Consider the following 25,259-nt stretch of genomic DNA (forward strand, 5'->3'; position numbering starts at 1 on the left):
AATACACAGCTTAATAATATAACAATATAGCTTATCTACGACACGCTTTATCGCAAATTATTAAACCGGGCGTTATATTTTCAGGCGCACTGTTTGATTTTAGGGTGCTCCAAAAATAGTGCAGAGAAGTGTTCTAGAAAGTGGTAAAAATAATTTACAAATTTAGAAAAGAGTAAAAGAAGATTAAGTAAATTGATTTTCCAATTATCTCTAAAGCTAGTTGTCGAGTAACGATAATTTTAAACTTTAAACGAATGCATTTAGAACAATATGATTAGAAATTTTTCGCTCAAGGGGTTGATAAATTTGCAGGCAAAATTGTAGCAGGCATAGTGCTCACAGTTCGGTTTAAAAAGAATCCTTATTTACCTGATACTATCTCATTTTTAATAATTTAGACAACGGCAATGTAAATTTATCTGTTTAATAAGTATGTTCATTCTTAATACAGATTTTTTACGTCAAAGAACGAATTTAACCAATGAATTATTAATATGTTCAACATACAAACTAACAACAGTTGAATGAATAAGATTATAAGATCCATCGCATATAGAAAATCAAAGTCATTTCGTGTTTTCAGTTGCAAATTTATGTTGCAACAGCTCTCTTTAATAATAATACACTTTGTGCAGTGTATTTAGGTGTTCGTCTATGCCGAGCTCTTTGTAATATGGAGTTACTTGATCTCTTATCATTAGCCATAGCCCTTGAGCAAAATTGTGAAATAGTGTAGCTCGTGATGGATGTATTAACTGATTAGATGAAGTTGACAAACGGCAATTAGCCGTGTCCGCTGTCAATGACAGATTGACTTGCTGCCTCCCGCTGCTGCTGCTGCTGCTGTGATTGTTCTCCTTGTGGTTGTTGTGGTTTATGGCTGCGCTCAGGTCGAGTGCGTTTCTTCCCTCGACCAGCATTCGGCTTATTTCCATTGGCGGACAGTTGATCCTCGAATCGCCAAAAATCGCTCAACGTATTGGGATTCTGTACGCTATAAATAAATAGAAGTTAGAGCACAAAGTGAATACTGTTTAGGTAGAATCTTACTTCTCCACGCTCTCGGGAAACGGATCTAGACTTTGGAGAATGTGCAGCATGGGTATTTGGCGTTTCACAACGATATCCTCCAGCCCCTCTGTGATGGGCTTCCAGTGTTCCTCAACACTGCAAAAGAGATTTGAAGAAGAGACTTAAGTTGCTAGCTAAATCGATTTTAGGATCGAGCTTACTTTTTGTAGGACATGCGACTGATCTGATAGAGTGAAAGACTGCGCTTGAACACCTCAGCACAGGAGACAACCTTGATGACACCACCACCAGAGCCGCTCCAGACTACGCTGCGATATTCGCCCTTCTCCAGCGCGGATTGCGCATAGCCAATCACATTGCTCAGCTTGGTGCCGCCGTTGACCTTTAAAAGAAATTATAAAAACAAAATGATTAAACTGCCTTGAGAGATAAAATTCTTCTTGACTTACCTGCATCCAGAGGAAATCCTTTTGATTGCTAGCCAGGCAATGCTCAAAGGGTAAATCACTTTTGGTCAACTCCTGCTCCACATTCTCGGCCTTGCGGTAGTTCATCATTTTGAGGCAGCTGCAAAGATTAAAGGCAGCAACTTGATTAGTGCTTGCATTTTTGTTTGCCTCCAGCGAATAACCTTGAACCAGAATTGAACAACACGAGTGTTGGGAAGAGAGCTGCAAAAATCTGTAGAACTATGCTATGCTATGGAATTGACGTAGTCGTTGCTGAAAAGGAAACCTGAGTGCCCCATCCAATCCACTCGTAAACTGTCTTGCGCAGTTATTGCCACGACAGTCGCTGCAAATTGAATAATTGCCGCTTTATGAGACGAGAGCGAGTCACTGTCTCATTCCCCCTCCGATTCCAATCTCATTCACACAAAACCCCACAAAACGTTTAGCTTCGGCTTAAACGAAATTCTGAAGAGCTACTTATATTTCAATAAATGAATACATCTAAATATATTCAGGCTTTACTTAACGACTTTAACTGCAACTGAAAAATAGGTCACTAAGTGAAACGACTTTGAATGAAGCTACATACTTTTTAAGAGAGTAATTGTTTATTTTTTCTATTATAAAATAACATAATTTATAAAATTACACAATTACTGGTTTTAATCTTTTTTCACTTATCAACAGAAAACATGTTGCTATTCAGCTTAAACGAAAAATTCAATGTGGCCACTAAGCGAGGTGGTTTAATTTATACTTTGAATGCTTATGGAACTAAAGGTGTGTTTAGTGCCTAATGAACTGGCAGTAAGTCTCTTTCATGAATGTTGCATTTTGAAACCATTTCAAGCAAATAATAAATTGAACTTCATAAAGGAAAAATCTTAAATGCATAATAATTTATATAATGTGAATAAAAAGCGTAATTATGAAGCAAGTTCGTAAATACATTTTAGTTCACTTCGAATTTAAGTATCATAGGTAAATAGTTTATTAGATGAGAAAGAACTTAGTATCTTTGGAACCCGTAAACTGTTTTGTACTATTTACTAATAGCTAAATTTTAGTCATTGTCTAGTTATAACTGCATGACTGCGATATGCCCATAATTTTCCAACTAGGGTCAAACGCTTTGCTAGAACCAATTTACTTTGTCGTTACAGCGCCCTGAACAGGGGGAGTTCAAGTAAAAGTCAATAAAAAAGCATTTCTACAGCAATTAAATGCGCGCGGCTGCAGCAGAAATTTCCTATTAAATAAAATTTCTGGTGGTGTCGGGTCTCTAGACAACAACAAGGCTGACAACCAAAAGCGAGGACAACGGAAGCAAACAGCACCCCCAACACTTGCCCCCCCCCACAATGAAACGAGGCATGCCACTTGTTGAAGCTAAACAACATTTAGTCGAGGAGATTGAAGAAAGGCGGGGGGCAAGAGGCGAAGAGTGGGGGAGTGCAGAATATACTCTGAATTCGACAGGCAGCAAGCAGCTCGGCTAACGAAAGTTTATTAATGAACTTTTCACTGAATTGTGGCTGTAGGCGGCATGCCATGACCCAGTCACACGCCCACTTTCCCCCGTACGCCCACACACGCATAGACAACCCAGAAAAAGGAAAAAGAATATACCCCACATAGACAATTATCGTATCGTCCCATAGAGCGATGAAAACGCAGACAATTCCAAGATTCAATGCAGCAGAAATAGAAAGAAAGCGAGCGATGCTATGGAGGTGAAGAGAGGAGAAGAGAAGGGAGGCGTTGTTTTGGAATGTTACCGAGGAATGCCTTCAAAATACCAAATGACAGGCGCTGCCTCTGACTGTCTCATTGAGAACGTCATCGTCATCATCGCTCGTCATCGTCATCGTCATTGCTCATCATCATCATCGCAGGCAGAGGAAACATCATTATCATCTCTGACATCGTCGTCATTCTTATCAAGTACGTTCTCTCTGAACAACACAGCGCAACAGGTCTCATCATTTTGATGTATTACCAAACAATTCATTAAATAATTTAGCATGCTTACTGAACTTAATTGCATTGCTTGATTTCAATAAATATTAAATAATTACTTAAATAATTGGCCAGATTTTGTAACGCGTTTGTTATTAATTTGCCTCGGTTCCCCAATTAGTGAACTAATTATATACTCTAACCATAATTTCTGCAGTTTTCATTATTCCCAGTTTATACTAAGGAAATAAAAGACTATCACAATAACTTGTAAGCTTAAGCTTGTGAAGTCCAAAATAAATAATGTTTAATGCTTTTTATATGAATTTTATAATAGCGCAGTTATTGATTATTAAATCAAAAATTTTTAAGATTTAAATAAAATAAAATAATTAATGCATTCTTAAAATTAAAAATTTAAACATTTTAAACCACATTAAATGATTTTAGTTTAACATAAATGGCCAAATTTTCTTGTGAATCTTTCATGTATAATCAAACTAACTCTTTTCATACCACTATATGACATATTATTACCTTAAGCATTCATTTTTAGAATTAATTTGTCTATGTAAACTTTCAACTATTGTTTGAGGCGTTAATTTTCAAATGTAATTTCTATGAAACACAAATTTTCAGCTATAGTCAAACACATAGATACAAAGCTAAAAATAAAATGTTTTTATCATCGTGTAATTCAAAAATGCATATTTATAACTATGCTCATTTATTAAGGAAGAAATTTGTTATTAACAATTTAAAGGGATTTTTAAAGTTGCCTTTGAATTACATATGTTATTTATTAAGGCATTAGTTTCTCAATGAAATTTCTGTGTTACAAACTTTCAACAAATTTTCAGTTATTGTCAAACAAAAATAACAATTTATTCATTATTTTTTATCAAATCTTTATCATTATCAAGCGTAACTTGATCATTATCATCATTTTCATTATTTATCGATTCAAAAATCGTAGCTTGATGAAAACATTATATGGGATTTGTTTTTATAAGAATTTGAAGATGCTAAGAATATTTTCTTTAATCATGTTCATCTTAGCTCTCAAGTATTTTCACACTTTGGGAATCATTAGAAATATTCCTTAAGTAGTAGATTAAATAAAGTTTATATTCAAATGCCTTTCCTTGTTGCTTAGTGTAATTGTATTTGGTGCGGAAGTTATTAATAAAACGAGTGTGGCATGAAAGCAAAAGGACAGGATGCCAGCATCCTGGGACTGGTGTGTGTATGTATGTAGGAGTATGTGACTTGTTGTACTCGTGAGTGTCTGGTGACAACAATAAAATAAATAGAAAAACACGTACTTTAAATTAACATTATATACATTTGGTTAAATGCATTACATCAAATTACATCAAAGGGGCGACACACACAACGCCTGGAAAATTACTAAACATGCAGCAGCGTGCGTTGAGAACTCGGCACTTGCCTCAATTCGATTTGCGTATACGTAATCCTCGACTTTGGAAAAGCTCTAATAAATGTTTGTAAGGGCTGCTGCATATTTTCACGCACCGTTCAGCATTCATACTTATACCACTATTCGCACACACTCACACACATATAAATAGATTGAATGCTATTCAGGATGTGAAATATTGGCAGCGCATTTATTGATTGTTAATTCAAAATTGGTTAAGATTCAAATTGAAATTAAATATAAATGTATTTTTACATTATTCATAATATCTAAATTAGTTACAAATTTAATTTTTAAGTAGCTTATAATTAAAGCAGGGGCTCATTATTTTTTAATCGCTAAAAATACATTTTTTGCTTATACAATTTTATTTTTAATCATCCTATTTGCTCTTCAATTATTTTGCTTTGCAACCACTGTGCTCCCACAAATATTTCATTTATTTGCAGCACCCTACCCTTAATAGCTCAGCTTCACAAACTCCCCTTAAGCTGTGAGTATCAGCACCCACTCTGTGACTTCCCCCCTCTCTCCGCTCTGTTGGTGGTTCGTTGAAGTATGCATTCATTAGACATGCCAAGGCAGCGACTGTGACGACGACGACGGCAAAGCAAGTAACCGAGCTTAGCTCCTGGCTAAACCGCAGAGTCAGGATCATTTGAGGTTTGCAATCCGTGGCCAGCGGTTCGCACAGTCGCGGCGATAAGTAAGTGCACACAGTGATAGTTGCAACAGCAGTTGCCACACCATCAGTTAACAATTAAATCAACAAGCCATAAAGATATCAAAGCAACAAGCTTAAAAGCGAAACGAAAACTGAGAAAATGGAGAACTTAACTTTATTTAATTAGTGCGTGAAATTTGCGCGTTTCGAAAAAGTTGAAACACAATCACAAGTGCATAGAGATATAAACAAAACGACTATACTTTAGTTGGAAATAAATTACAAAGTGATTCGTCTTGCAAAAGACTTTGCAATAAACACTTTAATTAACTGACAACAAAATAAACGAAATTTTGCATTGTTAATCTGTTTGTTTTCATTCGTATTTCTTATATGATTTTCCGGAACATGCCTACTAGTTGATTCATTGAGAGCACTATAAAAATAAATCTACTATAATTATAAAGAGAAACGAAACAACAAATAACGATGGATAGCACCGAATTTCGAAAACGTGGCGTGGAAATGGTCGAATACATTTGCAACTATCTGGAAACCTTGGGCGAACGGCGCGTTACGCCCAGCGTGGAGCCCGGCTATCTGAGGCATCTGTTACCATGTAAGTTTCCGACGGGTGAATACCCCATCTCAATGCCACAACAGTTCCACACAATTAAATGTATAGCATGAAATGCAATTTAGCATGAACTGACAGATATATCAATTTTACTATATACTTATTTTTAGGCTCTTTTAATAATTTTAGAAATATGTATCTAGTTTAATATTCGATATTTCTTTTCTCAAAAATTGTATTCCATAAACGAATCTTATTTAGCTCAGATGTTATTTTTTAAGTGATGCGCCCAAATGTATGCTACAATAAATTCTCGATTCTAAGTTGATTGCAACTTTTCGTGTCTAATAAAGATTTATTACATTTAACACATTTATTTATTGTAGTTTTCGTTATTTTTGGAAAGTAACTCAACATTATAAGCTTTTGCTCAATTCCTTCAACCTGCTTCTAAAGTAAGACATCGCCACAAAAGTTTTAGGTCTGACACACTTCCCAAATTTATACAGCTTTGTATATCTTACAACTTTTTAAAAATGTTCAAAATAAGTCGACCATTAGATTTTTAATTATATTGCTTTCTTGAGCACCACTTTAAATCAGTTGAAAACAATGAACAACAACAAAATTTTAGTGTTGATCAAACATTGTTTTTTAAAGATTAAAATAGCTTTAAATTGAAATGGCTCAAAATAAGTTATCCTAACCAGGGAAATACTTGAGAATATTGTTCGTATAACCAGTGAATACCAAACTTATAAATATTCGTTAATGACATAGTTAACACATTAAGGAGAAAAATAAAATGATTTAGCAAGCAGCCATTGCTTTAGAAATACGTTAGTGTTCATTTTAATTTCAAATAACAAAATGTTTTCCTGCGAATTAACTGTTACCCTATATAATCTGTGGTTACAGGCATCTCATCGATAACTTAAAAATTAAAATTTCTTTAATTCTATTCTTTATTGCGTTTGCTTGTGAGTGTTACCTAAGAGACATCAAAATAATAATTCAAGTAATTATAAAGATTAAATTGTCGAAAATATGTCTATTCACAGGGGCTGAACCAATTTTTAATTAATAAATTCCAGACATGTATTCGATTGCTAGCATTTCTCCTTAATAAACAAAGATTTATGCTCAAAATGATTATTGATTAAACATAATTTTTCGCAGCTAGACCAATAATAACCTTTCAGTCAGTGTGCTAGCCAAAGAATATTTAAGAAAAAACTGTAAATAAAAATACATCTATAAACATTAATCTAAACATATCGCTCAATTTATCATTTGATCTTTTTACAAAACTTTAAACATTTCGGCTGCAGCATAATTTAGGCGCTGACGAAAATTGTGAATTTTTAAACATATAAAAAAACATTTTTTAATTTATTTTGCATATCTAGATGCACAAATTATGCATTGATTTATTTATTGATTTACTTCTATTATCCATTAATCTGCACTGCACATTTAAAAGCAAATATGCCCGTATCTATTTCCCCTTTCAATTCAACAGCTGAAGCACCGCAAGAGCCAGAGGATTGGGATCAAATAATGGTGGATGTGGAGGATAAGATAATGCCAGGCGTGACGCATTGGCAGCATCCAAGATTCCACGCCTACTTCCCGGCGGGCAATTCGTTCCCCTCGATTTTGGGCGACATGCTGGGCGATGGCATCGGTTGCATTGGCTTCTCCTGGGCAGCGAGTCCGGCATGCACCGAACTGGAGACCATTGTGCTCGACTGGCTGGGCAAGGCCATTGGTCTGCCCGATCACTTTCTCGCACTCAAAGAGGGCAGCACTGGCGGCGGTGTGATACAGGTAAAAAGATCAAAGGGATAACCCAAAAAGTATCTGCTGACTACAAGACTTTGGTTTAGACATCGGCATCGGAGTGTGTGTTGGTCACCATGTTGGCAGCTCGCGCCCAAGCGCTGAAGCGTCTCAAGGCGCAGCATCCATTTGTGGAGGAGGGTCATCTGCTGTCCAAGCTGATGGCCTATTGCTCCAAGGAGGCGCACAGTTGTGTGGAGAAGGCGGCGATGATTTGCTTTGTGAAGCTGCGCATTCTCGAGCCGGATGAGAACGCCAGTCTCCGAGGCCAGACCATATGCGAGGCCATGGAGGAGGATGAGCTGCAGGGACTGGTGCCGTTCTTTGTGTCCACCACGCTGGGCACCACCGGCTCCTGTGCCTTCGACAATCTGCCCGAAATTGGCAAAGAGCTGAAGAAATTCCCCTGCGTTTGGCTGCACGTGGATGCCGCGTATGCAGGCAATAGTTTCATCTGTCCGGAGCTGAAGCCGTTGCTCAAGGTATCGTAGTCGAAGTCGTAGTCAACTATCCAGCAAGTCAATGTTTATGCTAATCATTTCGCCAAACAAAACAGGGCATCGAATATGCCGACTCATTCAATACGAATCCCAACAAATGGCTACTGACCAATTTTGACTGCTCAACGCTTTGGGTGCGCGATCGCATCCGTCTGACATCAGCTCTGGTTGTGGATCCGCTATATCTCAAGCACGGCTACTCGGATGCGGCCATCGACTATCGTCATTGGGGAGTTCCACTCAGTCGTCGCTTTCGTTCACTGAAACTGTGGTATGTAGCGCCCCGAAACAAGCAAAAAGCCAACACAAAACAAGTAAGAAATCTACAGTCGAGACTGCTCGACTGTGAGATACCCGCTACCCAATGTGAATAATAGCAAAGCAGTGCGGTATTATTCTTAAAATATACCAAATTAATACACCGCAAAAATACTGGAAATATACAGAATGCAACTTTAAGTATATTGATATAGTACTACATATACCATAGGTTGCAAAATATACCAGATTGTCAGCCAATGAAACTAAGACCCGATTGTAGTAGGCGTTTTTGCCCATACAAAAGTAGTTCCTATATAACTTCTACTGGCTACAATTGGTATTTTGATGTAGTAAATATGTGAAAGAGTACAAAATATACCAGTTTGTCGGCCAAAAGCAACTAAGAGGCATAGTAAGTAGTCGTTTTTGTCCACAGTTTCTTAAATAACTTCTTCTAACCGCAATCAATTTTCAGGAAACATAAAGTCTATAGTTGTTATTGTACCAAAAATCGCGACTCCAGCTACGAAATTATACTTGTTATTCGATTTTTTATCTACGTGCAAACATAACAAATGGCGTCGAAAAAAATTATATCTCTATCTTTTATTGTCTTTGAGTTGTAACTGTTCATATGGACGGACAGACAGACAGACGGATATATATCGTTGACGCTAATCAATAATATATATTTCTTATGTACTCGGAGATGCCTAATTCTGCCTGTTACATAAATTTCCTATCGAGACAAAGTTATAATACCCTTCTACCATATGGGTAGCAGGTATTCAAAAATCGAAACAGCAAAATAAGTATGAAAAAAAACAAGTGAAAAAAAAACACCTCATCTAACAGCAAGCCCGAAAACCCTTAAGAGTCAAGCCTGAATGACTTTTTGTTGACTATTGTCAAATATATTTCTTTTCTTTTTTTTTTTTTGGCTTTCAAGTATGTTGCTTAGCTTGAAGAGCACACTTCACTTGAAGCACCTGCCTTTATTATTTGCATGCGATTTAGTTGTAAAAACAACATCTTGCGCCAAACTGATGCCCACAACCTGAGCTTTGAACACGCCCCAAACCCATCAATCTCCCACTGACAGCTGGCGCTGGAGTCTATAAATTTGACACATGGATTCAACACAGATTCTTTTTGGCAAATTTTTGCAAAAAACTTGTCGTCAATCTCTGCAAACAAGTGATTACTCATTGAATTCAGAGAAAAACTCTCAATACTACACAATAGAATTATATATGGCGAATTTAAAGAGCGTGAGGTGTCAATTGATTTCCTTTTATGGAAGCCAAATCGAACGCATGATTGAAAGTTGTATTTCTATTAACCGAAGTAAAAGAAATTTAAAGCATAAAAGAAAGAACTCAACTAGTTTATTTATTTTGTAATTTTGAGTTGTAATTGAATTATACTACCATGCTTAAGTTATTATATATTGTATACAGTAAATTAGCAAAGTAAATTTACTATCACATAAAATTAAATTGAAAGATTTTCACTGACCGGACACAGGAATTTTTTACAATCTAAATTTACACAAAATATTTTAGGTTAAATTAGTATTCAAATAAATTAGAAACGGCATGATATAATCACTTAGTAAATTGGTTATTTAAATAGATTGATTGAGTTATTTTATTTTGTTTTTTTTTTTTGGTAAATCTCGTAGGTTTGTGCTGCGCTCTTATGGAATATCCGGACTACAGCATTATATACGTCACCATATCAAACTGGCCAAACGATTTGAGGAGTTGGTGCTCAAAGATAAACGCTTTGAAATTTGTAATCAAGTCAAGGTGAGTTACATTTAATGCTTTTACCGTAATCAATCATGAGACGAGTTCAAAGCACTTTTATGCGTTTAAGCAACAACAACAACAACGAATTTGTGTTCGTTTTTATTGGATGTGTGTGGGTGTGTTTGTGTCTGTGTGTGTAGTTGATTGTTGTGCTTGTTAAACATTTATCAAAGTATTATTTCGGGGGAAATTGTTTAGCTGACGCAAATGCAGACACACATAGACAGAAACCTAGAGCTATATAGACATTAGACATTGACTTTGACTTGACTAAAAATCAAAATCAAATTATGAAATTTGTCTTGGATCGCATCGTAAACTATTTCACACCCACCAACAAAAGCCAAGAAGCCAAGCAGTAGTGAACGTGCGGAATATCATGCCAAAAAATGCCAAGAGAAACGGCCACTGCAAAAATCTGGTAATTGAAGTGTTTTGGCATAATTGCCATACAAAATTGAGAGGGGCGCAAACAGAAAACAGAAAAAGAAAAAACGAATGCTCGCAATAGAAACAAGACCAAAATACAATAAGTGATTCATGACAGCTGCTTTGGGGGCCAGAGTTTTGTTTTGTTAACTCGCATTCAATTGGCCCTCCGCATTTCCGAAATGCTTCAACTCACGTAATTCATAATACACGTAATAGAGCACTCACATTGCGTATACGCAACGTTGTTCGGACACATTTGATTTGATTTGTTTTCAATGGAATTGTGTTTTCATTATGCTCGACATCACAATGGTCCGTGTCTTTATCTTTTGTGGATTTCCTGCAGCTTGGACTGGTTTGCTTTCGCCTCAAGGGCAGCGACAAGCTCAACGAGAAGTTGCTCAGCGCCATCAACGAGTCGGGCAAGTTGCACATGGTACCCGCCAGCGTCAACGAACGCTATATCATACGCTTCTGTGCGGTGGCACAGAATGCCACCGGCGAGGACATCGACTACGCCTGGGACACCATTGTGGACTTTGCCAACGAGCTGCTGGAGAAGGAACAACACGACGAGATCACCGAGATTATCAATCGCAAGAAACAAGACACTTTGGCCCAGAAGCGTTCATTCTTCGTTCGCATGGTCAGCGATCCCAAGATCTATAATCCGGCCATCAATAAGGCCGGTACACCGAAGCTATCCATGGAGTTGCCATCGCCGGTGGTGAGTCGAGGCAGTGCACCCATCATACGCACTCAGAGCTCAGTGGATCACAACTCCTGGATCTCCTGGCCATTGGCGTTTCTCTTCAACAGTAACAACGAGGAAAAGGGCAGCAATTGCTCCTTGCGGTAAGTCTAATGAGCCTTAAGGCTGAATCTCAGACTTTATAAGCCACTAAATATTGGTATAATCCATGCTCTTCATTTAATAACTTAGAATTCCTATGTACCATATATTATAATTCCAATTATATTTTGAATTCAGCTTCTAAAGAAATTCTACAAATGTTAAAAATTATTAAAACCATTTCTATTACATCTTAATTTTGCTTCATTATTAATATTTATCTTATTTAAAACGAAAGCAGAGAAATAAAAGACGATCGTATTTCTTTTAAATGTTTTTGATAAGCAATTAACAAATTCTACTACTTCATAATTTTGCTTCACTTAAAACAAATGGTTAACGAAAACAAAAATTGATCGTATTACTTTAACATATTTTTGTTTGTACTCACTATTGAAACTTTTAAAAATATCATATCTATTTTAATGTATTTCTTTTTTAATTGTAGACATGTTATTGTTATTATTAAAGCTACTTTACAAATCTTTTAAATTTGAATACTTTCCTTTTGTATTTTTTTAGCATTCTTGGTAAAGTTTTTTCAAACCATCGATCGCATTTAAGTTGTCTCCTGTATTATTAGTACTTTTAAAGTTATTTAAAAACTCGATTTATTTAGTTTTATTTTCTCTTAGTTTTTTTTTAGATTCACAGTTTTTTACTGCATATTCTCATTTGCTCCACTAGAGTTTTCAACTAATTTTCCGCTTTGACAGTTTCCGACACCTTGACACCAATGTGCGACCTTCGTCTTCACGTCGCAATTCGGGCGCCGGCTCATCGCCATCGCCGGAGAACGAGACGGGCTTTGTGAATGTGCAACAACAATCTATTCTCCAACAGCAACAGCAACAACAACAACAACAGCAGCAGCAGCAACAACAATCTCCAAGAAAATCACCAATGGTTCTAAGGAAATTATCTTCCGCTCGGGATAATCACAATTGAATTTCTGCTCGCTTTAATTAATTAACTATGCAAAACTATTTGAAAAGCGCGCTTCACATTTAGCTGCGGCGCCTAGTTGAATTCTAGACCAATTTACAAAATACAATATACAATTAATAATAACTGTCTTTCCCTATAAATATTTGATGTAATAAATGCAAGCACCTTTCTCTGTTAGCCATAAATTTTGTTGCTCAAATCATCTAATATTTATGCAGTATACCGAATAAATAGCGATTTATGCACAGTTTCAACAGCTCTTTTAACTATTTGATTAATGTCAGCGTCGGAAAAAGCCAGAACAATTTTTATGGGCACACACAATAAAAGCTATAGTCTATGAAAATTTGTTTGCGATCAAATAAAAAACTTCAAAGTTATTCCAGAAATAATTTGATATGGCAAGCAATAGCTGTCATCTATTTTTGGTATATTTAGTACTCTATGGAATATTATTATTTAGGAAGTATATTGATATACCAAATATGAATTTTTAGCATTTTAGTACTTTTCTGTATATTATTTTAATATATTTTAAAGAAAATTCCTACTTTCTAGTTTTTATTGAAATTCAAGAAATAATTTGATATATATCTTTGGTATATTAGTATTGACGCAGTATATTAATATACCAAATATACATTTTAATATTTTTTAGTATGTTTTAAATATATTTAGTAGTCTATGGCAGTATATTGATATACAAATTATTATATTTAAAAAATTGATATGGAAGATAACAACTGCAGCTGTTTTTAGTACTCTATGGCATATTATTATTTAGCCAGTATAATTTTTTTATTTTTCATTTTAACTCAGGCTATGGCTTTTTTGCTTTAGCTCATTAAAAATAATTCTAGGAATTTTAAATTTCAAAACTTTATATCTTCTATTACTTATCAAAAAAACAGTATTAGAAATACTTTAAAGTAGGTCAAACAAACCTTAACATATTTAAAATTGCGATTATATCACACGTGTTATCATCATAGTTTTTCGGTGGGCATAAAGCATGAATGGATCGATAATTATAGAAATAGCAATGATGACAAATTCATACTAAAAGATCCAAAATGCTTATCCTACCGATTATTTGCGAGATTTACGATTTCCTTTGTTGTTTCACTGAGGCATTGTGTTATTTTGGACCCTCTCTGGCATATGTTGTTCTAGCCACAACTACCACAATTACGTGCAAGATCACACACACACACACACAGATCTCTGGTAGACTAATTACGCGATAAACAAATCATAATTTCTGCATGATGCCATGGCCATGACGTCGTACTCAATGAATCAACAACGAGAGACTTGCCTCAACGCAATTTACCCACAAAAAAAATGTATAAAATATAAGTTTATATTAGAGATTTACTCGGTTCTCCTTGGGTCTCTTGCTTTTTCACATAGATGCGCACCAGCTTGTCCACATATGCATTCTTCTCCAGCGGCGAGATTTGCTTCAGTTTATTGCCGTCGATATCCCAGTTTAGATATTGTGGTGCATCAATCTGAACTTTAGATTGCGCCTCAACCGGGCGACTGCATGGAGACGAATGAATAGCGAGTTTATCTAAGGATTTAAGCAGATTGTACCTACTCATCGCGTTGGCATCTCCTCCTATCAATTGTTGTGGCGCAGCGGCTACTTGCGGCATGCCACCCACAGCCACAGGACTTGTCTTTGCCACCAGCTGTTGCAGAAAGTCCTCAGACTTTTGATTCACCTCAGACTGTACTTGATCCGGCTGTTGTTTTGCCAACAGCTGAGTGAGCAGCATCAACTGTCCATTACTGCTGTCAGCTTGATGATCCGCTGCCTTCTGCTTGGGCATCAACTCATCTACTTTGGCCGCAGACATGGCTACAGCCAAAGAGGGTTGCTTCATGGCCAACAACTGATCGACTGTGGGATATTTGATGCCTTCCTTGCCAATCGCATTCTCCCGCTTCTGCTTCAGTTTCACATCTTGCACTCCACATAAATGTTGCTTGGATTTGTCCACTTCTTGTCGCAATGAGTCGCGTTCATCATCACGCTCCATGCGACTCATGATCGCATCCAAATTGGGTTTTATTTTCGATGTATCCTCGTAATCATTCGGCAGATAACCAAGCTGACGCAAATACACAATCGGAGATTCCCAATTCTTAATCAAATCCCGCACAATCTCATTATAATTGTTGTGCAGTCCCAACTTTTCCATTGGCAACCTTTTTGCACCAAGAAAAGTTGCAAAAAAACTGCAGATCAATAAAGCGCTTTAAAGGATCTGTTATTAACTGACTTTCAGTATTGATAAGTGATGAAATATTACCAAAATATCGCTCGCATTGCGTTGGAATCAATGCTAAGCCAAGTTTATTAAATATGCACAAATGTGCGTTCAATATTTTCATTGTATGAATTGAATTTTAGCGCAAAGCCAGTTATCAATGACATTAATAAGAATTTGAGCAATTTCTAAGTAAAAATTGAAGCATCAATCGTATAAGAAGATACTTCTTAGACCTTTAAAACACATTCTTCACAGTAAGCATAACCTTCTACCAAGTTTCAAGCTCTTTTTGATCCACTTCTTCATGGCAATCAAAGCGTCATTGGCCAAGAATAGAAACAGCCAAATGCTGTCGTACTTCAAGTATTCAAAATACTTGTAATCTGATTGAAATCCGAGCCTAATAAAATCACAGCTCGCATCGTTTTGCCTAAACGTTTCCCATGAACTGAAGCTTTTCAGTTGAATTAATTAACTCACGACTTTCAGGCGATCATGAAATACAATAGCCACAAACAAACTCTTCAATTAACAGTCAGAAATAAAATTAAATGAGGGGCCAATAAAATAAAAGCCGAAATAAATCATATGTTAGCATGAGCAGACAGTGTGAAGAAAGAATCGACACATTTTGTGCAACTTAATGGGGAGAAATTAGCATATAACGCTTTGAAATGCCAAAGTTGTGATTAGGCAAAATCCGAAATACCCAAAACAGAAATATATGATTAAAATTATTCAATAAATGTGTTAGTATTGTGTTGTCAAGCCAGTTGACAATGACGAAAGCGAAATTCAAATTTCAAACAGAACGAGAAAAGCAAAGAAAAAAATATATAATTCATATGATGAGCGATTCGCATGTTATTTCGATATTTCGGTGTTTGGCCGTGCCAACTACATCAAATCTCATAATTAATGAGCCAGACGAAGACGCAGCGCAACTTGGCTCAAGATTCGAGACGGATGGAAGGAAGGCGGATGGACAACAACGAGCCAACACAACATTTTGAAGTGTGACCGCGTAAACTGAATACAAAAACTCTATATTTAGATATACGACGTCATTTGCGATCGTGGCTTGTGAATGAAAGTTTCGGGGCAACGCTGCTGGGTGCGAAGTGCGAAGCGAGCCGACAAAAGAAGATCGCCAGTCAGTCAGTCACTCAGTCAGTCAGGTTAACAGCAATCCCAACACCAACAATAATCGCCAAGTCATTCGCTGTCAATGTCTCTTTTGCTAGCCCGCACTTTGCCCATCATCAAAGGCGCGTGCGCAGCATGAATCAGCTGCAAATCGAGCTTCGATCGACCAAATTTTGCTCGTGCTTGATTATTGTTGTATGCTCTGCTCTGCTCAGCTGAGCCTGTCGACTGATTGATTAGGCATTAGGTGGCAACTGGAAGTTGACTGCTGCCAGCAGCTGGTGGCAATTGTTTTTTGAACTCTGGACCATGTTTTAGCGTCGATTATATAAGCACTTATCGTCTAACACTACTAAGCTAATTAGCACACAGACACACACACACCCCTCAAGGCGAATGAAAACAATGCAGTTCCATTCATTCATTCAATTTATTCATCACACGCCCATTTCAAACAGTGTGAGATCTCAAAGAGCATTAATTTCATTTTGATATATTGCAATTTTGTGGTTTTTCTCATTTTCCTTTGCATTCTATTCTTTCTGGAGAATCCGTTGAAGTGGCAAACTACGTCACATCATTGCCACATTTGCGATTCGTCATATTTGTTGGGGATTCAATCGTAAAATGCAGGCAGGCATCGGCTTGTTAACTGTTAACCATATTGGCCAACACTTTGTATTTGCTCAATTATTTGCCATGTGCGCTAAAAGTGATTCCCCTCACTCAAACAAGAAATAAGCACACACAAAAAAAAAGGTATCTCAGCATCTGGCCGCATATTCAAAAAACCGCCTTTGAGAATTAGTTATCCACTCTCCACTAACTGTCCAATGCCTATTCACAGCACGTTCCCTAATAGTTGACCAAAAATTCCCCGAAAAATGACCAAACCAAAAAAAAAGAAGAAAGGCAATTAAAATTCTAAAAGAATTCGATCTCCAGTCGAAAAAAAACTTTGAAGGAGCGATTCAACTTAACGTGACTTATCGATTAGAAGCAAAAATGATTTATCATTTTATTTCAATTAAGTTATCATTAGGTGATTGTAATTAAAATATCAATACGTTAAATAAAGAAGGAAGGAGCAACCGCCCCTAGATTGAATAATCATCTAAAGTGTTGCTTAACTTACCTTACTTAACATTTTTTAACCATTTTTCATAGTCATCATCATAAGTTTTTAGTTTATTTAGTATAACGTACAATTATCTTTTTATAAAAAGGTTTATTTAACGCAAAAATAATACGAAATTGAGTTAATTTTGCCACACATCAAAGAACACTTTAATCAAACGTTTATTTTAGATGCAAAAAGCAATAAGCTAAATATATCTCTTAATAATAATTTATTCATTGCAATTACCTCCTAATTAAGGAAATATTCTATTTGCATATTAGCTGGAAGCTTTATTTATTTGGCAATGTTAATTAGCGTTATTATTTGACCTATACCAACAAACGATCTGAATCATAGAAGGTTGTAGTTTTCCAGATTTCCCCCAACAAAATGTTTATTTTTTATTTAAAATCTTCTGAATCAGAGAACGAGATTTTTCCAGTTTTCCAAACACAATTTCTACTATTCATTTCCTTATAATCTGATTCACAGATGAAACTTTATCTAACAGACTTTCCCAACTACCATAGTTTTGTGAATGATATGCTTCAACTGATCTGAATCATAGATGAAAATGTGCTGAGTTGTTAAGTGGTTACGAGACATTCCCAACTACCCGGTAAAAACTACCCTTGCATGATGATAGTCATGACAATCAGAGATACATCTATAATTTATCCAATTAAAGTTATAAACACATATCCAGTTGTAATTTGCTATTAATAAAGACTTAATCAGTTGCACATCGCAGCACGAATAACTTTACATTTCACATTCGAAATATATAATTATGGCAAACAAATTAGGGAATTTTTCTCGTTTTTTGTTAGATTTTTATTTTATTTTTATACATTTTTTTTGTAACAAACCTTAAAGCGACCCACACAAAAAAACAGGCACGAAGAGAACTGCGGCTTGAAGCGAACCAAGCAAAATGGCAATGCGGGTTTCCCAGCGATCCAACCAATGACGACGACGTCAAGTAATTTGAGTGCCGCCCAAGAAAGAAGACAACAATCACGAGACACTCGCGTCAAAAACTGACTGGCAACAACAATTACAGGTGTTAATACTAGAGGCAAGCGCGTGCGAGCGAGCCCGCGAGAGAGAGAGAGACAAAGGCAATTGGGAGAGCAAAGCTCGCTCGCTCAAGAGAGCGAATGCGAATATAAAAACGAATGCAGCAACAAAGTTCGAGTCATTCGCGCAAAGGAAGCTGCAACGAGCACAACGTGGATACACACACACATACATTTATAAACATATTAACGGATTAAAGTGTAAAGTGAGAAAAGAAGAAGAAAAGTGTTATAGCATAAAAAGGAATTGACAAAGAAACATACTAGTGTTAAAGCGTCAGCAAAAAGTGTTAATCAATTTGTCAAGTGTTAAAGCAATAGAAATAAAAAAGAATTGCCATAATGAATGTTGAAGAGTTTCGTAAATACGGCAAGGAAGTTATCGATTACATATGCGAATATGGCAGCAATATCGAGGAACGCGATGTGGCGCCCACGCTAAATCCCGGATATTTGAAAAAGCTATTGCCAGGTATGTATTTCCAGACATTATTAAATAATGTAAATATCCAAATTACAACTACAAGTACATGTATTTATTTTCTGAATGGAATTTGTAAATGCAACTCGACAAATATTCATTCAAAAATAGTTTTGCTCTATTTTCGAACATTGAAAACAAATTTGCAAAAGCAAATTTTTGTTTAGACGTGAATAACTTGAGATTTCATTAAATGCATGTGATGAATTGTAAACAACAATTAGTTAAAGCTTCTAAACAAATTAGCAAATTTGCCGTGCATGGAACGAGGGGGGAAAAAAGAAAAGAAAAATGAGAAAATAAATATATCACTTCACACGAAATATCGTATATATAGTCAAAGAGGTGCAAAAGTAAGAAAATAAAAATCGTGAAAATACGCAAATTGTTGAACAACAGTCGAACAGATGAACAGACGGACAGACGGACAACTCGAAAGGCTCTTCAGAAACTTGTGGATTCATGTTGACTAATTGTTTTGCAGTGTGTGAGCAAACAATACTTACTAATAGTAGTAGTACTTATAGAGATCACTCACTCTCCCTCACAATATGTATGTGGGCACCTAGTAACCGTGAATAATTCGGCGTGGGCACAATTTGGGGCATGAAGTTGACTTGAGATCTGAGATTCATTGAGTTTTTTGTTGCTTTCAAGCGAATTTCAAGCGAATTGCGCACAGTTAGCTGGCATAAATATTTACATCTGCTGAAATACCGCAATCTCTATATCTCTATAGTTCAACTAAACAAATCAATTAATTATGCGAAAAATCCAACAAAAACATTCGAACACACACACACACACTCACATACGTGTATATCGACACACCTCAGGTGGAAGAGTAGATAAAGATTGAGATGTTGTGTATCTGCCAAAAATAACAAATTCACTATAAATATTGATGTGTACGCTGGATAAACGGCAACTTTATAGCCGCTAAAATATATAGATATACATATATACTATATATAGTAACGTTCCATGGCCAACTAATTGAGTTTCGCCTTTTACACATTTGTTTACCTTACAGCGGACGCGCCCCAATCGCCCGAATCATTCAAAGATGTGCTCGAGGACTTTGAGCAAAAGATCATGCCAGGCGTTGTCCACTGGAATCATCCGAAATTCTTCGCCTACTTCCCATCGGGCAACTCATTTCCCTCCGTTCTCGGCGACATGCTGAGCAGTGCCATCGGTTCCATTGGCTTCAGCTGGGCCAGTTGCCCGGCTGCCGCCGAACTCGAAACGATTGTGATGAATTGGTATGCCAAGGCATTGGGTCTGCCCAAGGCCTTCATCTCAGACGCACCCGGCAGCACTGGCGGCGGTGCTCTACAGGGTTCCGCCTCCGAGTGCGCCCTCGTCTCACTGATCACGGCACGTGCTCGTGCCATCAACGAGCTGAAGGGTCAGACAACCGTCCATGACAGCGTCTTTTTGCCCAATCTCATTGCGTATGCCAGTCGCGAGGCGCACTCCAGCATCGAGAAGGCCACCAAAATGGCGCTGGTCAAGCTGCGCATCATCGATGCGGACGAGCGTGGCAGGATGCGTGTGGATCTGCTGGAGCAGGCCATCAAGAACGATGTGAATGCCGGACTGACGCCATTCTTTGTGGTCGCCACCGTGGGCACCACGGGCGGTTGTGCCTTCGATGACATCTCCGCCATTGGCAAGGTGTGTCGTCAGGTGTCCAGCATTTGGCTGCATGTCGATGGCGCCTATGCGGGCAACTCTTTCATTTTGCCCGAGATGCGTGTCTTCTCAGCTGGCTTGGAATATGCCGATTCGTTCAATACGAATCCCAATAAACTCCTGTTGACCAACTTTGATGCATCCGCTTTATGGGTGCGGGATGTGATGACACTGAAGAGTGCACTCAATGTGAATCCCCTGTACCTAAGACACGAGCACTTGAATGGCGTCGACTACAGACACTACGGCATCCCATTGAGTCGTCGTTTCCGCGCCCTCAAACTGTGGTTTGTCTTCCGCACATATGGCGTCAAGGGACTGCAGGAATACATTCGGAATCACATGGTGCTGGCCAAGAAGTTCGAGATGCTGGTGCGCAAGGATGAACGCTTCGAGGTACGCAACGATGTGCATCTGGGATTAGTGTGCTTCCGCATGCGGTAAGTGTCAAGATTTCATAGCCAAAAATACATAGTTTTACATTTCAGTACCAAGTGAATTGCATAATTAGTTCAGGCATAATCAAAGCATAAAGTTACACTTTCTTCCTCTCATTAATAAGAAAATTAATTAGTGACTCAATAAGAATTTGCATTCATCTCATAAAACCTCAACTGACTTGATCAATTGCGGTATTCAGACCTAAAACGCTGCATTTAATAAAAACACATATCTGAAATTATAGATAAAGCTAGGAGAAATACTGAATTTTCAATAAATTGCGGTATTTTCACTATGAAATACTGCATTGAAATCTGTAGAGCGCACTTTTCTTTATGATAGTGGAAACATCTTTTCCTAACCAAATCTTTTGAGCAATACATTATCTTCTCCTTATTTTTTGCGCTTACAGCACTGGCGATGAACCCAATCATTTGCTGTTAGCCCAGATCAATCACTCGGGCAAGATGCACATGACACCAGCGAAGTTCAATGGACGCTATGTGATCCGCTTCTGTGTCACCTACGAGCATGCCACCGAGAAGGACATTCTGGATGCCTGGAGTCAGATCAAAGGCTTCGCCGAGGAGATTCTCCGTGATGCACAATTGGAGAGCAGCTCGGCACCGGCGACACCGGAAACAGAACGCACAAGCTCCGAGCCAATGCCAGTGGCTGGCAAGCCACCAATCAAGAAGAAGCTCACCCGTACCAAATCTCTGCGCTTCTCGTTCACACGCAGCATATCGAGGGAGCAGTTCCAGAGTCAGAGCGAGCACCTTATGGATGGATGTACGCCCATTTTGGTGGTGGATCCCAAGACGATTCAACAGAACTTTCAGCAGGCAACAGAAAATAATGAAAACAACAACAACAGCAATAATAATAATAACAACAACACTACGAAACTAAAGGACATTTCGGATGTTGATACGGATGAGGCGAGCAATTGAAATAAGAATGGGAATGGGGGATTCCCCCGTGTAGATAGTATTACCGATATTTTAGTTTCGAGCTGAAATGAGGCCTGTACCTAAGGAAAGAAATCTGATGATTTTAATGCTGCTCGTACCCGAGTATTAACATAAACATACATATACTGTATGTAATTTGTATTAATTTTTAAGTTGCGCTGCTGAATTTCATTTAATTTATTGTTGGGTTCCTAATTACCACACCACACCTACAATCAACAAGTTCATTTTGTATGCATTGTATGTTTAGTCCAAGCTCATGAACAAAAACCACTTATTTATAAACATAAACATTTACTTAGCATTTGATATGCACATTTTTAAATATACACCAAAAACAAAAACAACGCCGACTGTTTATTGAACGAAACTTTTTTCGTTAAGTTGGGTCGTGCACAATTTGCATGCAAGTCGCTTTGTGCAATCACCATTTAAAGAGCAAACAACAGAGGAGCAACCAAAGTAAATAAAATGCGTAGAATCGGCTATATTTATACTAACCAGAGTCGAATTGGAAATGCACAAAATATATGTAAATAAAAAAACAAAAGCCACACTTACCCGAATGATTAATTATTCGGTGACTGCAAATAGAAACCACTAACCACTTGCACTTGATTTAATAACGTTTGCGAGCCACACACACACTTCAACACGTAATGTAAAACGTGACTTCAAGTTTTTAATAATAACGCAATTATTTGGAATAAACCAAACAAATAAAATAAACAAGAAGCAAACACATGTATGAAACAGCTGCACGACGCGATGCGATAGCCGGCTCTCGGAAAATATCGATAGCTGCTAATACACGATTGCATGTGTGTTAATCGATGAAAGACTAAATCATCGCTTAAAACGTAAACAAACCACGACCGGTGGACGCTGTTTATTAAACGTTTGCATTAAAATTAAAATTAAACATATTTAATATGCCAAACTGGAATCAAATACAATCGCAATTGCGCAGCTCAAATAATCCTGTGGTTTTTCTGGACATTGCGGTTGGCACAACGGTGAGTTGGCAGTTGCTAATAATAATGCTTAGAAAGTCAACGACATTTCACACGTTTGTTTCTGTTTGTCAGGAAATTGGACGCATGATTTTTGAACTGTTCGCCGACACTGTGCCACGAACAGCTGAGAACTTTCGACAATTCTGCACGGGTGAATATCGACCAGATGGTGTGCCCATTGGCTACAAGGGTGCCAGTTTCCACAGAGTGATCAAGGACTTTATGATACAAGGCGGTGACTTTGTACAAGGCGATGGCACCGGCGTCACCAGCATTTATGGCAACACGTATGCTGACGAGAACTTTACGCTCAAGCACGATTCACCCGGTCTGCTGGCCATGGCCAACAGTGGTCGAGACACGAACGGTTGCCAGTTCTTCATAACGTGTGCGCGATGCAATTTTCTGGATGGCAAGCATGTGGTATTTGGCCGTGTACTCGATGGTCTCTTGATAATGCGCAAAATTGAGAATGTGCCAACGGGACCCAATAATAAGCCGAAGCTGCCAGTGACAATATCTCAATGTGGACAAATGTAGATTTAAAATTTGTGTATTCTATGCTAATATTAGTATTATAGAATATGCGAGTATGCCTAAAAAATAAATTAAATATCCTTGTTATAATAGGGATAAGCCTCTGTTAATGCCTTCTCCTTGCGCAGCGTTTGGCAATCTTCAATCATGAAGCTGCAAATAAACAGTAGATAATGTTAACTACAACAATATTCCGAAGTACAATTATTGTACACTTACTCGTAGTACAGTGAAACCAATGGCACTGTGGCCAAATGCCACAACGAATGCGCATCGAGTATCCAAAGTATTGGCGGAAAATCGAGCAGTTCCAGGCTCATGGCCAGCGCGAAAAGCACATAGAATCGCAGTATACGCTTAAAGTACGGCCGACGATAGCGAACACGATGACACCACACAAACCAGCCCACAGCAGCCAGTGTACCGGTAGCAATGTTCACCTTCATATTGAAGGCATAGTTAAATTTGCCCACACTCAGATAGGCAAAGTAATTAATGTAATACGAGACGACTGCCAGTGTGATGACACCGCGAAGAAAGAGCGAATATCGATGCAGCATTCGCATCAGCATGCAGTACAGTGAGCACAGTATGATGGAGTATGCGAAAGCGTAGTCCAGCAGCTCGGTGAGCGGAAAGTCACGGGTGTGAAAGATTGCTGACCACACCCAGCCATTGAGACAGGTCTGCAATTGAAAGACAGCCAATGAAATGGGAGCTACTCAAATTCTAAGGAGTATAATAATTGTTAAGTAATAAAGACCCTTTCTCTTTGGCATACATTATAATAGCCACTAAGTTATAATAGCCTTCTAAAATATGTGGTTACTAACTGTTAAGAAAATCTCATACCAAACCAAAGATGTGCGCCAGCATGTAGCAGGGACTGTCGGCTCGTACTTCGCGGCGAAATTTGCGCAACTGTCGCAGATGCATCACGAAATTGAGCAGCGAAAAGACCACTGAAGCCGGTTCCTGCATGCCGAACAGACGAAGAAATGGCCATTTCCCGTAGAATTGTGGGATGGGCCAGCCACGCTCCAGGAATGCAAACACAGTGCGCCACATGCAGCCATAGGAGCATTCATCAGAACAGCTCCAGCCGAAGACGCGATCGAATATCGTTTGGCCATAGAAACTAATTGCTTGCTCCTGGATTTCTAGGCCATCTAGAAAATCGATATTTGATTTAGTTGCGAATCTAGACGGTTTTTGCATTCACTTATCAATATACTTGCCAGCTGAGCAATTTGTGCGTTCGCAATTTTGCCGACAATTGTGAAAGAATTGTGTGCGATCGCCGTTGGAGGCTTTTGTGGCCGGTAGAGCTGCGCTTAGAAGCAGCACGCATATTGCACATGTTTGTGGATTAATACTAAGCATTTCTTTGCTTTTGTTTACTATTTTTGCTTACTCTACTATTCTAGACACGAAAATTTTGCAATTATAACATTTTTTGTGTTTGTGTTGTAAACAAATCACGCCGCTATTGATTTATCTTTGATTAGGGCTGCCAACTGGCATACTGTAAACACACATGGTGCTTTTGCTGTCTTCCAAATGAGGCACAATCACATTGACAAATTGCTCAAATAAAGCTAGCTGGCATAACTTCAGTTTATTGATTTTATTTCACATCGATTTGTGCTTTTGTCCAAATATTTTCAATTGATTTGTTTACAAATTGCAACAATTCACCGTAACGATATG

At 37.8% G+C, this 25,259-nt stretch overlaps 6 protein-coding genes across 8 annotated transcripts; 3 read left to right on the plus strand and 3 right to left on the minus strand.

The window, feature by feature from the left end:
• Positions 1-569: 569 nt before the first annotated feature.
• On the minus strand, positions 570-22,740 carry LOC133840782 (ribonuclease P protein subunit p25-like protein). The gene is made up of 5 exons (XM_062272836.1): positions 22,558-22,740; positions 1,482-1,599; positions 1,233-1,414; positions 1,051-1,167; positions 570-994 (listed from the first exon to the last, which is right to left on the minus strand). The coding sequence occupies exons 2-5, from the start codon at positions 1,587-1,589 to the stop codon at positions 784-786; spliced, it is 618 nt and encodes a 205-aa protein (XP_062128820.1). The 5' UTR covers positions 1,590-1,599; positions 22,558-22,740; the 3' UTR covers positions 570-783.
• Positions 5,371-13,031, plus strand: LOC133840769 (tyrosine decarboxylase). 2 transcript variants are annotated; one of them, XM_062272816.1, is made up of 8 exons: positions 5,371-5,590; positions 5,968-6,167; positions 7,648-7,955; positions 8,015-8,449; positions 8,524-8,738; positions 10,413-10,539; positions 11,321-11,829; positions 12,544-13,031. In XM_062272816.1, the coding sequence occupies exons 2-8, from the start codon at positions 6,038-6,040 to the stop codon at positions 12,773-12,775; spliced, it is 1,956 nt and encodes a 651-aa protein (XP_062128800.1). In that variant the 5' UTR covers positions 5,371-5,590; positions 5,968-6,037; the 3' UTR covers positions 12,776-13,031. The 2 variants fall into 2 exon arrangements, with proteins under 2 accessions (XP_062128800.1, XP_062128802.1); XM_062272818.1 differs by lacking the exon at positions 5,371-5,590 and having other exon boundaries at positions 5,933-6,167.
• LOC133840777 (uncharacterized) lies at positions 14,090-15,230 on the minus strand. 2 transcript variants are annotated; one of them, XM_062272827.1, is made up of 3 exons: positions 15,097-15,230; positions 14,375-15,040; positions 14,090-14,320 (listed from the first exon to the last, which is right to left on the minus strand). In XM_062272827.1, the coding sequence occupies exons 1-3, from the start codon at positions 15,111-15,113 to the stop codon at positions 14,137-14,139; spliced, it is 867 nt and encodes a 288-aa protein (XP_062128811.1). In that variant the 5' UTR covers positions 15,114-15,230; the 3' UTR covers positions 14,090-14,136. The 2 variants fall into 2 exon arrangements, with proteins under 2 accessions (XP_062128811.1, XP_062128812.1); XM_062272828.1 differs by having other exon boundaries at positions 14,379-15,040; positions 15,097-15,229.
• On the plus strand, positions 18,122-22,693 carry LOC133840771 (aromatic-L-amino-acid decarboxylase). The gene is made up of 3 exons (XM_062272820.1): positions 18,122-18,874; positions 19,917-21,021; positions 21,435-22,693. Exons 1-3 carry the CDS (start codon positions 18,745-18,747, stop codon positions 21,973-21,975), a joined length of 1,776 nt encoding a protein of 591 aa, XP_062128804.1. The 5' UTR covers positions 18,122-18,744; the 3' UTR covers positions 21,976-22,693.
• An 89-nt stretch (positions 22,741-22,829) lies between the features above and the next one.
• LOC133840783 (peptidyl-prolyl cis-trans isomerase H) lies at positions 22,830-23,552 on the plus strand. Its single transcript, XM_062272837.1, has 2 exons — positions 22,830-23,012; positions 23,085-23,552. Exons 1-2 carry the CDS (start codon positions 22,929-22,931, stop codon positions 23,550-23,552), a joined length of 552 nt encoding a protein of 183 aa, XP_062128821.1. The 5' UTR covers positions 22,830-22,928.
• LOC133840776 (post-GPI attachment to proteins factor 3) lies at positions 23,550-25,230 on the minus strand. The gene is made up of 4 exons (XM_062272826.1): positions 24,788-25,230; positions 24,402-24,718; positions 23,769-24,235; positions 23,550-23,702 (listed from the first exon to the last, which is right to left on the minus strand). Exons 1-4 carry the CDS (start codon positions 24,930-24,932, stop codon positions 23,621-23,623), a joined length of 1,011 nt encoding a protein of 336 aa, XP_062128810.1. The 5' UTR covers positions 24,933-25,230; the 3' UTR covers positions 23,550-23,620.
• Positions 25,231-25,259: the final 29 nt, after the last annotated feature.

The sequence above is a fragment of the Drosophila sulfurigaster genome, chromosome 3 (genome assembly GCF_023558435.1).
Source record: "Drosophila sulfurigaster albostrigata strain 15112-1811.04 chromosome 3, ASM2355843v2, whole genome shotgun sequence".
Taxonomy (NCBI): domain Eukaryota; kingdom Metazoa; phylum Arthropoda; class Insecta; order Diptera; family Drosophilidae; genus Drosophila; species Drosophila sulfurigaster.

Coding starts and splice junctions, on each gene's coding strand:
- LOC133840782 (XM_062272836.1), bottom strand. CDS start 1,589: ATGATGAACTACCGCAAGGCCGAGAATGTGGAGCAGGAGTTGACCAAA. Junction 1,415..1,481: donor AGGATTTCCTCTGGATGCAG/GTAAGTCAAGAA, acceptor TTTCTTTTAAAG/GTCAACGGCGGCACCAAGCT. Junction 1,168..1,232: donor AGTCGCATGTCCTACAAAAA/GTAAGCTCGATC, acceptor TCTCTTTTGCAG/TGTTGAGGAACACTGGAAGC.
- LOC133840769 (XM_062272816.1), top strand. CDS start 6,038: ATGGATAGCACCGAATTTCGAAAACGTGGCGTGGAAATGGTCGAATAC. Junction 8,450..8,523: donor AGCTGAAGCCGTTGCTCAAG/GTATCGTAGTCG, acceptor CAAACAAAACAG/GGCATCGAATATGCCGACTC. Junction 8,739..10,412: donor TTTCGTTCACTGAAACTGTG/GTATGTAGCGCC, acceptor TAAATCTCGTAG/GTTTGTGCTGCGCTCTTATG.
- LOC133840777 (XM_062272827.1), bottom strand. Junction 14,321..14,374: donor GATGCCAACGCGATGAGTAG/GTACAATCTGCT, acceptor GTCTCCATGCAG/TCGCCCGGTTGAGGCGCAAT.
- LOC133840771 (XM_062272820.1), top strand. CDS start 18,745: ATGAATGTTGAAGAGTTTCGTAAATACGGCAAGGAAGTTATCGATTAC. Junction 18,875..19,916: donor TTTGAAAAAGCTATTGCCAG/GTATGTATTTCC, acceptor TTTACCTTACAG/CGGACGCGCCCCAATCGCCC. Junction 21,022..21,434: donor TTAGTGTGCTTCCGCATGCG/GTAAGTGTCAAG, acceptor TTGCGCTTACAG/CACTGGCGATGAACCCAATC.
- LOC133840783 (XM_062272837.1), top strand. CDS start 22,929: ATGCCAAACTGGAATCAAATACAATCGCAATTGCGCAGCTCAAATAAT. Junction 23,013..23,084: donor ACATTGCGGTTGGCACAACG/GTGAGTTGGCAG, acceptor TCTGTTTGTCAG/GAAATTGGACGCATGATTTT.
- LOC133840776 (XM_062272826.1), bottom strand. CDS start 24,932: ATGCTTAGTATTAATCCACAAACATGTGCAATATGCGTGCTGCTTCTA. Junction 24,236..24,401: donor TGGCGCACATCTTTGGTTTG/GTATGAGATTTT, acceptor TTTCAATTGCAG/ACCTGTCTCAATGGCTGGGT. Junction 23,703..23,768: donor TTGGTTTCACTGTACTACGA/GTAAGTGTACAA, acceptor GTTTATTTGCAG/CTTCATGATTGAAGATTGCC.